Source organism: Sarcophilus harrisii, chromosome 2, assembly GCF_902635505.1.
Source record: "Sarcophilus harrisii chromosome 2, mSarHar1.11, whole genome shotgun sequence".
Classification (NCBI taxonomy): domain Eukaryota; kingdom Metazoa; phylum Chordata; class Mammalia; order Dasyuromorphia; family Dasyuridae; genus Sarcophilus; species Sarcophilus harrisii.
In genome coordinates, this window is record NC_045427.1 from 244,037,415 (window position 1) to 244,050,123 (window position 12,709).

At 40.1% G+C, this 12,709-nt stretch overlaps 1 protein-coding gene across 3 annotated transcripts in view; it reads left to right on the forward strand.

The window, feature by feature from the left end:
• Positions 1-6,713: 6,713 nt before the first annotated feature.
• The window catches only part of LOC100916953 (DEP domain-containing mTOR-interacting protein), a 29,937-nt gene continuing 23,941 nt past the window's right edge, over positions 6,714-12,709 (forward strand). For 2 of the 3 annotated variants that reach the window (XM_023494452.2, XM_031951767.1), the window contains exon 1: positions 6,714-7,222. In XM_023494452.2, the coding sequence (XP_023350220.2) occupies positions 6,729-7,222 (494 nt within the window). In that variant the 5' untranslated portion in view covers positions 6,714-6,728. Of the gene's footprint in view, positions 7,223-9,121; positions 9,379-12,709 lie in introns of those variants that run through there. The other variant, XM_023494451.2, reaches the window with a different exon arrangement.

A 12,709-nucleotide genomic window follows, 5' to 3' on the forward strand; every position in this document is an offset into this window, starting at 1 on the left:
TCCATCCAGTTGGAATTGACCTGAATCATCTCATTGTTGAAAAGAGCCATGTCCATTATGGTTGTTCAGGTGATTGTCATTCTTATGATCCTACTCATATTGTGTTTCTTTGATTCTTATTTCTATGTCTGAACTCTTGTATGTATCAGTGGAAGGTAAAATGTACCTATGAAAAGAAAATTCAAATAAAGAATACAGAGGAAATTTTATCTAGGCTGAAAAAGTTATGAAAAATTCATTAGATTCAATGAATTAAGTCTGATGACTTTGGTTTCAGTTGAGCTGGTATGAGAACATATTAGTCAATATTTATTACATGCCTGTTATGTTCCAGACCCTGAATTAAGCCATGGGGAGATAAATAAAGGGAAAAAAAGATAATCCTTGCCATTAAAGGAACTTCCATTCTAAGGGGAGTAAACACATAAAAGTTGCAAATAATAGAGGTAGGGGTAGGGAAAGGGAGGAGAAGGCACTACATTCTTAGAAAGGTTCCTTTCTAAGGATAGTAATAAGTTATGAATACCCCATTTCACATGATTTTCCAATATAAAGAGATTACTAGAGGCATGATAGAAAAAACCAGAGGAGGTGCAACCAAGTAGAAAATGAAGAGGCTTCAGGCCTGGACTACCTTTTCCCAAGAAGTTTAGTTTTAAAAGGCAAAGAGATGGGAAGTGATAACTTGAAGAAGCTTAACAAATTGTGAAGTTTGGGAGCTGTTTAGTTTGTTTTCTTAAAGCTTGTCTGTTTGAAAGTAGATGGGAAGGAGCCAAGGAAGAGAGGGGATGACTGGTGGATCAGGGCCCCGAATGGAGTTAAGGATAAAGTAAAGATCACAACATTTCTTCTGAAATAAGGAGGAGAAAGAATAGATGAAAAGTTTTGAGGTATGGAAGAAGCAGTTAGATGTATATCCTGTTAGGTTTCTCAAAATAATATTTTTGTGCACTAGACAAATCTAAATAAAGAACATCTTAATAAAGAAGAAAAAATTGCATCTGAAACTATAAAGCATTCTTTACAGTGTTTTTAAATGTATATAAAATTTAACATGACAATGATAAAAACATTTTTGTCTCCCTTTTTGAACTTCCCTCTGCTTTTTTTTTCAAATTTTCATTGATATTCTCTTCTCTCTCTCTCTCTTTTTTAAACCAAAACTCACTATGCATCATCTCCTTGCCCAGTCCCAAATACAAGCCCTCTTTTAAAAATCTTTTTTATTAAAACTTTTTATTTACCAAGCATATGCATGGGTAATTTTTCCAATATTGACCCTTGCAAAACCTTTTGTTCCAAATTTTTCCCTTCCTTCCCTACATCCCTTTCCCTAGCTGGCAGGTACTCCAATACATGTTAAATATTTTGAAATACATGTTGAATCCAATATATGTTTACATATTTATACAGTCATCTTGCTACACAAGAAAAATGAGATCAAGAAGGAAGAAGAAGAAAAAAACTGAGAAGACAAAATTCAAGCAAATAACAGAGAGTGAGAATGCTATGTTGTGGTCCACACTCAGTTCTCATGGTTCTCTCTCTGGGTGTAGATGGCTCTCTTTATCACTGAACAAGTGGAACTGGTTTTAATCCTCTCACTGTTGAAGAGACCCACGTCCATCAGAATTGATCGTCGTACAGTCTTGTTGCCATGTCCAATGATCTCCTGGTTCTACTCATTCACTCAGCATCAGTTCATGTAGGTCTCTCCAGGCCTCTCTAACATCATCCCGCTGGTCGTTTCTTCCAGAAAATAATATTCCATAATCTTCATATATTATAACTAATTCAGCCATTCCCCAACTGATGGCATCCACTCAGCTTCCAGTTTCTTCCCAATACAAAAAGGGCTCCCACAAACATTTTTTGCACATGTGGGTCCCTTTCCCTCCTGTAAGATCTCCGGGATATAAGCCCAGTAGAAACACTGCTGGGTCAAAGGGAATGCACAATTTGATGACTTTTTTGAGTGAAGTTCCAAATTGCTCTCCAGAATGGTTGGATCTGTTCACAACTCCACCAAAAATGCATCAGTGTCCCAGTTTTCCCGCATCCCCTCCAACATTTGTTGTTATCGTTTCCTGTCATCTTAGCCAATCTGACAAGGGTATAGTGGTATCTCAGAGTTGTCTTAATTTTAATTTGCATTTCTCTAATCAATAGTGATTTGGAACACATTTTCATATGAGTAGAAATAGTTTCAATTTCATTATTCGAAAATTGTCTTCATATCCTTTGACCATTTATCAACTGGAGAATGAAGAAGTCCTCTTTTGCAACAGATAATTTAAGTCAAATCAAATTTACCTACTGATTGGCTGAAGGTGTGTGTCTCATTCTACATATTTGTTTCATAGTCTTTCTCTGCCCAGAGATGGACATGTTTCATCATCAGTGTGAAGTCAAGGTTAGTCATTGCATTATTTTGAGTTAATTCTTTAAAAATTGTTTTCTTTTAAATAATTGTGGCCATTGTATGAACCATTCTAGTGTTCACTGTTCCCAAAGTCCTCTCAGATTGCTCTGAATCTATTTTATAATTTATTTACAGTATTTATGCTGTATTACACAATACAATTGGTACTTGTGATGACCAGCACAACACAGATGGGTTAGGAGCAGTTGAAAATAAGGAAATGGTTGCTGATAATTCAACAGAGCTGCTTATTGAGAAAAATCATGTTGCTTATATATCTTAAAACCATGTTATTATGAAAAACATTGTTCATAACCAACTCTGGTTTCTCTTTTCTATGATCTAACTCTCTGTAGCATGTAGTCAATCTTATTTAAAATTTACGATGCCCCAGCAATTGTGCCAAGGCTTTATGTTTTTCCATGATCTCAAGGTTAAATGTGCTCGATTAATCTTAGGAGGAGGATAACATCCCAATTACTGAAGTTTCTAGCTTCCTGAGAGTTCTCTACAAGTAATAGTGATATTACTACTAAATATCATTGGGGCAAAAAGTATAGTTTAATAATTTTGGGGATATAGTTCCAAATTGATTTCCATAATCAAACCAATTTACAGTTCTTCCAACAGGTTCTCTAACAAGTATTTTCTTTTTTCATCAACATTTTAAAGGCTGTTGGGCATGAAGTAGAATCTTAGTATTGATTTAATTTGTATTTCTCTTGTTAGTTATTTGAAGTGTTTTTTTTTTTAACATGGTTCTTGATTATTTGCATTCCTTTTTTAAAACTGCTTAGAGAATCAGTTATTCTCATATATTTATTAGTCCCCTATTTATCTTGCATATCAGATTTTTATCAGAGAAATTGTGGTAAATTTTTCTCTAGCTGTTCTCCTAATTTTAATTGCATTGATTTTGTTTATGTAAATTGTGAATTATGTGGGCATTTGGGAGCTTGAATTAGAAAAATTTGAAATATTTATTTGGAGAATGGAATAAAGATTTTGTAATGTAAAAATTCACCACTGCTCTCTCATTTACCTGTTTGTAAATGTAGGTTTTTACATATAGTTTTCCTAAAGAGGAAGTGGAGAATGTTGATTGTGTAACTCACTGGAAACAAGCCCTCTTCCCCAGGAGTCTTTGAGTTACATGCAATCCAGAAAGGCATTTGCTTCAAACCAGAGAAATTGGGTAATTGAGAAGGAAATAGTGCAAAACTAAAAGTGAAGCTCAAAGAAGAGGTGATCATAAGTGGAATTCACATGCACATGACTTCTTTTGGTTTACAGAGCACTTTTCTCACTACACTTCTGTGACTAGATAGTTTTAGCACTAGTGTCGCCTTTTTACAGTTAAGGAAAAGAGGTTTATAGGGATTTACTGAGTTGGTTATGGTCAAACATATATAAGTATCATAGACAGAATTGCAGCTTCAGTCCTCTGACTCCAGTCCCCTGTCCCTAGTCCTGGCCCTTTTACCACCACATCTTTCTGGCATGTGAGTTTAGGTACCTAGTTCAAATGTCACTTTGGCCAAACTGAAGGACAGAGTGTACAGACTTCTAAACTATAAGGTTGGAATGCCCAGATTATAGAAAGCAAATTAAGTAGACAGGGAAGTCCCAGTTCAGATTTCTATCTGTTTATCCTACAAGCATGTTTGATACATCCTGATAGCATATAAACCACAACTGGGATTTGTACTGAACAGGAAGGGCAGATGTGTTTTCTAAGCTATGAGTGTGTCTTTTAAACTGCATCAGAGACTAAACCTTCCCCTGAGGGAAACACCAAACCTGAGAACCTTCTGTAGCCATAAAGCTTTGTGTGTTCATTTCCTGGAATTAAAATGGCATGATTGAGTTGATCTGAAATGAAATGTTCTGACTGAGATTAACCACTAAATAATTAGAAATTAGTGAAACAACGCAGTTGGTTCCTGTTGACTGTCCAGAACCACTGTTAATTAAATCTTCCATTTTGGGTTCAGATAAATCCAATTTAGACCAGTGCTGTTCTAAGATTGCAATTATTTCTTGGTTTCTGGTGCTGGGATTGAAGCATTCTCTCCCTATATGTGATCAGGTTCAGTTCTATTATCCTTCAGTCACTATTTACTAAAGAGTCCAGCTTTTTCCTGAGTGTTGTGAAAGAAATGATACAGTAGGAAGACACTCAAAGTCCTTGGCCCTAAGGAGCTTATTATACTCCAGTTGGGAAAACACAAAACTTGTTTGAAGCAGTGAATAAAAGGGTAGACCGAGTGGAGACTAAGGGCTGGCTTCAGACCCGGGAGGGAGGGAGGAAGACAAGGTAGACTGCTGAGTTAACTCTCGAGAGACTAGAGCAATCAAGGGAAGAAGATGAAAGCTAGGACTGATCTTTGTAGAATAAAGAATATGTTTTTAAAAATTTCAGGATCATAGATTTAGAGTTGGAAGACATTTTAAGCAGTCATCTCTTTCAACTCTCATTTTACAAATAAGGAAGATGAGAATAAGAAAGCTTAAGTAGTTTGCCTAAGGTCATTCAAGAAGTAAGGCAAAATTCAGATCCAAGTCCCTAGGCTCCAGAAGAGCGACCCTTTTATCTGTACTACTTTTCTACCACACCACACTACTGGGAGCTAATTCCAACTTGTGTCAATGAATCAGTATTAATTTTAAGTGCTTACTTTGTTTCAGGTACTCTGTAGATTTGGGGAATAGAAAGACAAAAATTAAATACTTCCTACACTTAAAGGAGTTAATAAGGTAAACAAAATGAGCAGAGAGAGAAAAGTGTACTTTATTGTATATGCAGATGGTGAACAGATTCCACTTACTGCCTATACCTATGTGACCTTAATCTTATGGGCTTGTTTCTTGTGAAAAATGGATTAGGGAATGGACAGTTTTGCACTATATGATTTCTATGTTTATGATCCTGTCATAAAGTAGACAAGTCAGGACCAAATTATATACAGTCATAAGCTAAACAGAAAATAATTTAAATTGCTGCCCTCAAAGGAGGTACATGACATTAGAATCAGAATGAGAAGTGTTTAAGTTGATTAACTGATCTAGGGCAAGTTAAATCCTCATGGGCTCCATTTTCTCTTCTATAAAATGTTTGGGGTAGGCTTTATGCCCCTTTCTCCTCATTTCATCAGACAGGGGAAAAAAAAGCCAGTTCCTGGGCCAGTTTCCCTTTGCTAGTTCATGAATTTGGCTCTTTCTCTGACCAATTAGTTACTAATTACAGACTCTCCAAACAATGGCATTGGCCAATGTCATCTGTTCCTATTCAAAGTTTTTTTCTGGTGCCAACTTTAACCCCAGATCGTATGAACATAGGATTTTTTTTTATAACCAACAATGAATAGGCTTTTGAGATTGTCTAGAGGACTGGACAAGAGAGATTTATATTCTAGCATAGTCATTTGAGTACAATATGTTAGTAAGAGAACAGCCAATAAATAAATACATACATATACACACATATGTATGTATGTGTGTATTCATATGTAGAGAGAGGCTAGCAATTTGATCTTAAATTTTTGATAGTATTTTATTTTTCCAAATACATGCAAAGATAGCTTTCAAGATTCACCTTTTCAAAACCTTGTGTTCCAAATTTACTCCCTCTCCAAGACAACAAAAAATCCAATATAGATTAAACATGTGCAATTCTTCTAAACCTATTTCCAAATTCGTCAAAGCCATTTAATCTTAACATTTGTTAAGCATTAACAAAAGTTTTGACTAGGTAAAATTTTGTCTTTCCTCTATATAGAACTCCACATGCATTGTTCTACAACCTTCTCCTTTCCGCTTCCACCAATTCCTTCATCTGCCTCAGGTGTTAATGAATAAGAATAGCTTCAGAGAATGTCTTCTCGGGAGGTAGAGTATCTCAGTAGGACTCTGGTCACTGAATTACATTCTGAGCCCGGACAGGGGAAGATTTTGAAACTACTGATCTACTATTTACAAGCCTATGCTGATCGATATTGGTCTGTGCATAATGTACATACATATGTGTGATTATGGATTAATCGTGGAGTCTAACACTGGAGTAGGAAAGGACCCTAGAAACCGAGTAGTGGGAGTCCCTCATTTTGTAAATGAGGACATTGAATTTGAGTGACTCTCCTACAATCCCAGAAGGGCTAGAGCTGGGACTCGAACCCACTTAGGAGAGCAGAGGCCGTGAGTTTAGAGGGCTTGGGTTCAAATCCCCCCTCTGCTATTCTCGGTGAGACCTTCGACGTGCAAACTACAAGCACTCAGCCCCGCTGTCCGTATTTTTAAAAGGAGGTGGATGCCGAGCTCTTTAAAAGCCGCTGACGGCTCCCTCCTGATGCTCTTTTCATCATGGCACAGCCTGTGTATTTTGGGGGTGGGAGACGGCAGCAGAAAGCTCCCGCGAAGGCTCGGGGAGGGCTTGCGGGGCGGGGTCCAGGTAGCGCCGGGGACAGGGCAGGCCCCGGAGTTTGCCAGCCCGCGGGCGGAGGCCACGTGGGCCCCTCTGCAGTCCTGCCCCCGAGGAAAAGCTGCAGCCGCGGCTCGCTGGGGCACCTGTCCGGGAAGAGTCCGCGGGCGGAGCTTCGCTGGTCCGGTCGGGGTCTCCCAGCCGCCACCGCAACGGCTGCTGGCTCCGGACCCTGGATCCAGGAGAATCTGGGGCGGGACGGAGTGGAAGCGAGGAGGGAGAGGGTGGCGCCGGGCAATGGAGAGCGGGCCCGGTACCCTGCGGAAGAAGGCGGCGGAGCGGCAGCACCGGGCCGAGGTGATGCTGGCGGGCGAACAGCTGAGGTAGGTACGGGGAGGAAGGCTCGGAACTCCCACGGCGGGGAGCTGGCTGCAAGGGACCGCAGAAACCCGCGAGTTCAATTCCCCCTTTCCCCCATACCCGCCCGCCCCCCGTTTTACGCATGAGGAAACTGAGGCTCGCATTGATTGAAATGGCTTGTTACGCTGGAGTTTGATCCCTCGGCTTCTGACTCCGGCTCCTGCTTCCCACCAACCTCGTGAAGGGGAAACAAGACGGGGTGGGGAAAAGCGGCTAAGGAGTGCGCCGGCGGGACTCGGGAACTGGGGAGCCGCGGGGAAGGGGCCCCAGAGAGGTGGGGGAAGAGAAAGTATCGGGGGCCAAAACTGTAGCGTCTTAGTGCGGCGTTTCTGATCCGATGTCTGTGTGTTCCTAAGCTTAAAGAAAGGGCAGCGCCGGTTCTCTAGGAAAAGGGCAAGTGACCAATGTCCCTCTCTGGTCTCTGTCTCTGGCTCAGTCTCTTTCCCTTTATCCCCCTCCCTCCTCTCTCTTCTTCCCCTCTTCTCGTTCCCCCTTTCTCCTCTCTCCTCTTCCCCTCTTCTCTTTCCCCCTTTCTCCTCTCTCTTCTTTCCCTCTTCTCTTTCTCCCTTTCTCCTCTCTCTTCTTTCCCCCTTTCTCCTCTCTCTTCTTCCCCTCTTCTCTTTCCCCTTTTCTCCTCTCTCTTCTTTCCCCCTTCTCTTTCTCCCTTTCTCCTCTCTCTTCTTTCCCCCTTTCTCCTCTCTCTTCTTCCCCTCTTCTCTTTCCCCTTTTCTCCTCTCTCTTCTTTCCCCCTTTCTCCTCTCTCTTCTTCCCCTCTTCTCTTTCCCCCTTTCTCCTCTCTCTTCTTTCCCTCTTTCTCCTCTCTCTTCTTTCCCTCTTCTTGTTCCCCCTTTCTCCTCTCTCTTCTTCCCCTCTTCTCATTCCCCCTTTCTCCTCTCTCCTCTTCCCCTCTTTTCGTTCCCCCTTTCTCCTCTCTCCTCTTCCCCTCTTTCTCCTCTCTTTTCTTCCCCTCCTCTCGTTCCCCCTTTCTCCTCTTCTTCTCCCTCCTCCCTCTTCTCTTTCTCTTCCTTTCCCCAGGTCTCTTGGACCTACCGAGCCAGACTGCTTTCAATTCCCTTCCTCCATTACAGGGCTATGTATATTGCAACTCCATTTACCTACTTTTTAAAACCGAATTAGAAATTCTTTTCTCGTTTAAGTGTTTGCCAACTGTTTTCTGACTGGAGAGATGCACTTGTTGGTAAATGTTTTACAACTGGCATACTTTGAAGTTTAATTTGCATTAACTTCACTTTTTCATTTTCTTAAGTTTAAACAATCGAAAAAATCAACCCCTGATTTGTAGCTTTTGCTGATTTTCTAGGTGTCAATATATATAAACTGAAAATCTTAATGGTTGGGCTGGAGCCAGCTTGTCTGGAAACCCTAAAGCAAGCTGGGTAGAGGTCTTGAAAACCTGAATTTGAATATTGAGAGTAAACAACTCTCCTCCTGGCCACAGTTTACAGCCCCTTCCTTTTCTTTTCTCTTGGATTTGAAATTTCGAGGATGTCCCTCCTCTTCCTTTGCTTACTGATCATGGGGAGTTCACACTAGAGAGAACTGATTTTTCTCCCCTCCCTAGAGAACTTCTAGTCCTACGAGCTTTTTAATTTTTTACCCTTGAGTTTGTCCTTGGCTTTTTCCCATAACATTGGCATCGTGCCTGTACCACAAGCCCAACACACACACACACACACACACACACCCCTTCCTTTCACAGAACGGACATGAAAAATGAGAAATTCGGTGGCTAGAAGTCAGTCAATAAACATTTATTAATGCCTATTATATACCAGGCACTGTGCCAAGCCCCGAAGGCTTAGCCCTGGAACACAGCACAAGATGACAAAGTCTGGGTCTGAGGAGAGGCAGAAGGGGAAAAATCTCTGTTCTCTCAGCAGCACCCAGAGCGTGGTCAGATTAGGGTGAAAACTATGGATTGGGATTAGCTTCGAGAAAAAGATAAGCCATCTGTAGTGGGGAAGCTGAAGAGGGGAGACCTGATGGGAGTCTGGAGTTATAGAGGGCATCACGAGGAGGAACTTGTTTGCTCAGGGGATGGGAAAGGAGAGAGAGAACTCCTAAAGAGAGTCAGAGGCCATACTTACTTCAGGCAACGGTAAGTTTAGAGGCTTCACTAGGGCAGATGCAGCCTAGAAACATAAACATTTAAAGAAAAGTCTCAATTTTGAGAGGTGGTGAGATAACGGTTTGTTATTATTTATAAAGAAAAGAATCCGGAGTTTTGGTGGACAGCAAGTTTAATGAGTCAACTTTGGCAAGGTATCCAAGAAAGCAGATTTAATCTGGAGCTGTGTTGAGAGGGATGGTTCTCAGAGCAAAGAAAATGAAACCCCATGGGCTTTACTTGAGTCAGAATCACATCTGGATAATTGAGTTCAGTTTGGATGTTACTTTTTTTTTTTAATTATAATAACTTTTTATTGACAGAACCCATACCAGGGTAATTTTTTACAACATTATCCCTTGCACTCACTTCTGTTCCGATTTTTTCCTCCCAACCTCCACCCCCTCCCCTAGATAGCAAGCAGTCCTATACATGTTGAATATGTCGCAGTATATGGATGTTACTTTTTAAGAAAATTATTGATAAAACTGGAATGGTTTGAAAGAAGGATAATCAGGATGGCAAGGGGACTTGGTCAGTGAAAGGTCCTGAGAAGTAAAGATTTATGGAGAGGAGGAAGAATCTGATATTCTAAGAATTGGGAGGGCTGTCATGGGACAGAAGAATTAAGCTTGTTTTGCTTGGCCTTAGAGGACAAAACTGGGAACAATGGACAGATATTATAGAGAGGTAGATTTCAGCTCTTCAGTCTCTTTGGCTTTCGATAAATCTCTTAATTCAATATGAAAGGAAATATATTCCTGAGTTCACTGTGCATATTCATATAATAAAACAGATTAATTTTTCATAAAGAAAAGTGAGATGAAATATGCTTCTTGAGGTTAGACCGAAAATTTATAAATTCATTGATTGGAAATCAATTCCTTCAAAATCAAATAAAAATATTATTGATTTCCCCATAACAAGCCTCTCACAACCCAGGTTGGGAATCCCTAGACTAATAATCTATGAAATCTCTTCTGACACTGAGATTTTATGAGAGGAAAGGATTGTAGTCATAGCTCAGCTCCACCATTTTGCCTTGGGAAAAACACTCCTGGTATGTTGGATTTGATATGGAATTTTGGATTCGGGATCAAAAGACCTGGTTTGACTCTTAGTCCTGCTCTTTGCTACCAGTGTGATTTTCAGGAAATCACTTAAACTTTCTGTATCTTCATCTGTGAAATGAGAAAATTATGTGTCCTTTTTGATCCCTTCCTAAGCCTAATTCTAGGATGAGAAGATCTGAGTCTAGAGGATCGTTATTCCCTCTTCTAACCAATTCCCCAGTATTATGTCTGCAGGGACTCAAGGTCTGACTTTAGTATCATTTCTGAAATTGTTTTGGTTGGATACAACCCAGGGCTACTTAATCTCTCTCTCTTCAAATATTTGAAGGGCTGTCATGTGAAAGAAGGTGTAACCTATCTAGCTTTAGAAAACAGAATAGCAAATGAGTAAAATTTTCAAAAAGTATATTTTGGCTTAAGGTTAGGAAAGACTAATTAAAAACCGGAGGTGATATGTTGCCCTTCCTCGAAGATTTTTCTTCAAAGTCTGGGTGAATGCTTGTCAGAATTATTATATTGAAGATTCTTTTTGATTATGAGTTGGAATGGATATCAGCTGAAAGCTCTTATAATTCTCAAATTCTGTGATTTCTCATAGGTTTATATAGGCTTTGGGGGTGTTTTAAAGTAGATAAATTAGTTTGGTGTCTGGGAGGAAAGGATTTCTTTGGGATGGGGGTGGGAGAAAACCTTAGAACAATTTAGCATACAGACAGACAGTGAGCTCTGGAAATGCCTAGCAATTCAGTGCACTAGAGCTTTCTGAAGGTGAATGAATATTTGGAAGATTTTCATTGCTCTCCTGGATCCTTCTACCCTTCCTCTGGTTCACTGATATACCTCTATGTCATTTCAGCAAGTTCCTGAAGGTGAAGATCATGGTCTGGGCACCCAGCCCTACATGCAGGTGGTTCTGAGGCTGTGCTTCAGAAGAAATTCCTTGAGCTTCTGGTGGGTGAGGGTACCCTGCGAACCCTCCTGAGAGACTCAGGCCTGGGACGTTTTAGAAGAGGTGGGAGGAGGAGGAACATTGTAGCTACAGGATGATATTGTTACCCAGTACCTGCACTGGTCTAGGAGCAAGGAGGCCTGGGTTCTAGCTGTGCCATCAACTAGCTGTTTGACCTTGGGCAGTAATTTCTCTCTCTAGACCTCATATCCTTTAATTGCAAAGTGAAGCGGATTGAGATTTCTGGTTACGTGGAAGGTTAAGTTGAATAAAGCAGCTACGGTTCAAAGAAGGCCATCCAAATCCTTTAATTCCCTGTACTAGACTCTAGCCAAGGGAGACGGCCCTGAGAATGTGGAGGGTAAAGTCCCAGGGGGAGGGGGGACAAAACCTAGAATTGCTCTGATCCCAGAATGCCCAGTGGACCAGAAATCTGAAGCAATCTGATTGGAGATATTCCAGATGCTCCATTATTTCATCTGATGCTAGAAAGGCTGTAAGACAGCAGTTATTGGGGAAATAGTCAAAGGCAAAGAAGAAACAAAATTTTTGCTTCTTGTAAATGATAGGATGGTCTTCTTAGAAAATCTTGAGATTCAACAAAAAATTAATTGCAACAATTAATAACTTCAGCAAAGTAGCAGGACATAAAATAAATCCACACATATTCAGCCTTTCTGTATATGGTTGACAAAATTTAACAGGAAGAGATCAAAAGTAAAATTCCATTCAGACTGAATACATAATTATAAAAGATTTGGGAGTTCAACTACCAATATAAAAACTTTATAAATATAACTATAAAACACTTTTTAGAGAACTAAATAGAGATGGATAAATAGTTGGAGATAAATGAATTGCTTATGGCTGGTTCATGTTCAATATTACAGATTAAAGTACAGAAAACTGTAGAATTCAGGTGCCTCAGAACCTTCTCTACTTTTTCCACCCAGAAGCTAACATTTCTGGTTTGTTACCTGGCTTTTTCTGGCTTCCAAGGTCAGGGCATACCATAGACTGAATTTTTATGTAGTGCTACTCCTGACGAAGGCACTTATTATAGCTTCTCTTTGGATTTGCTTGATTGTTATTCAGTCTGTGGCAATTCTAAAATCTTTTCTGGGTACATGTGGGAGACTTTGATTCTTCTGCTACCTTTTAGGCATCCAATAAAAAAGTAATATCACATAAATTAATTTACTTATTCATTACTATACCAATCAAATTCCAAAAAGCTTACTTTATAGAGTGGAAAAAAATCAGCAACAAAATTCAGCTGGAAGGGAAAAAAGTTAAGAAT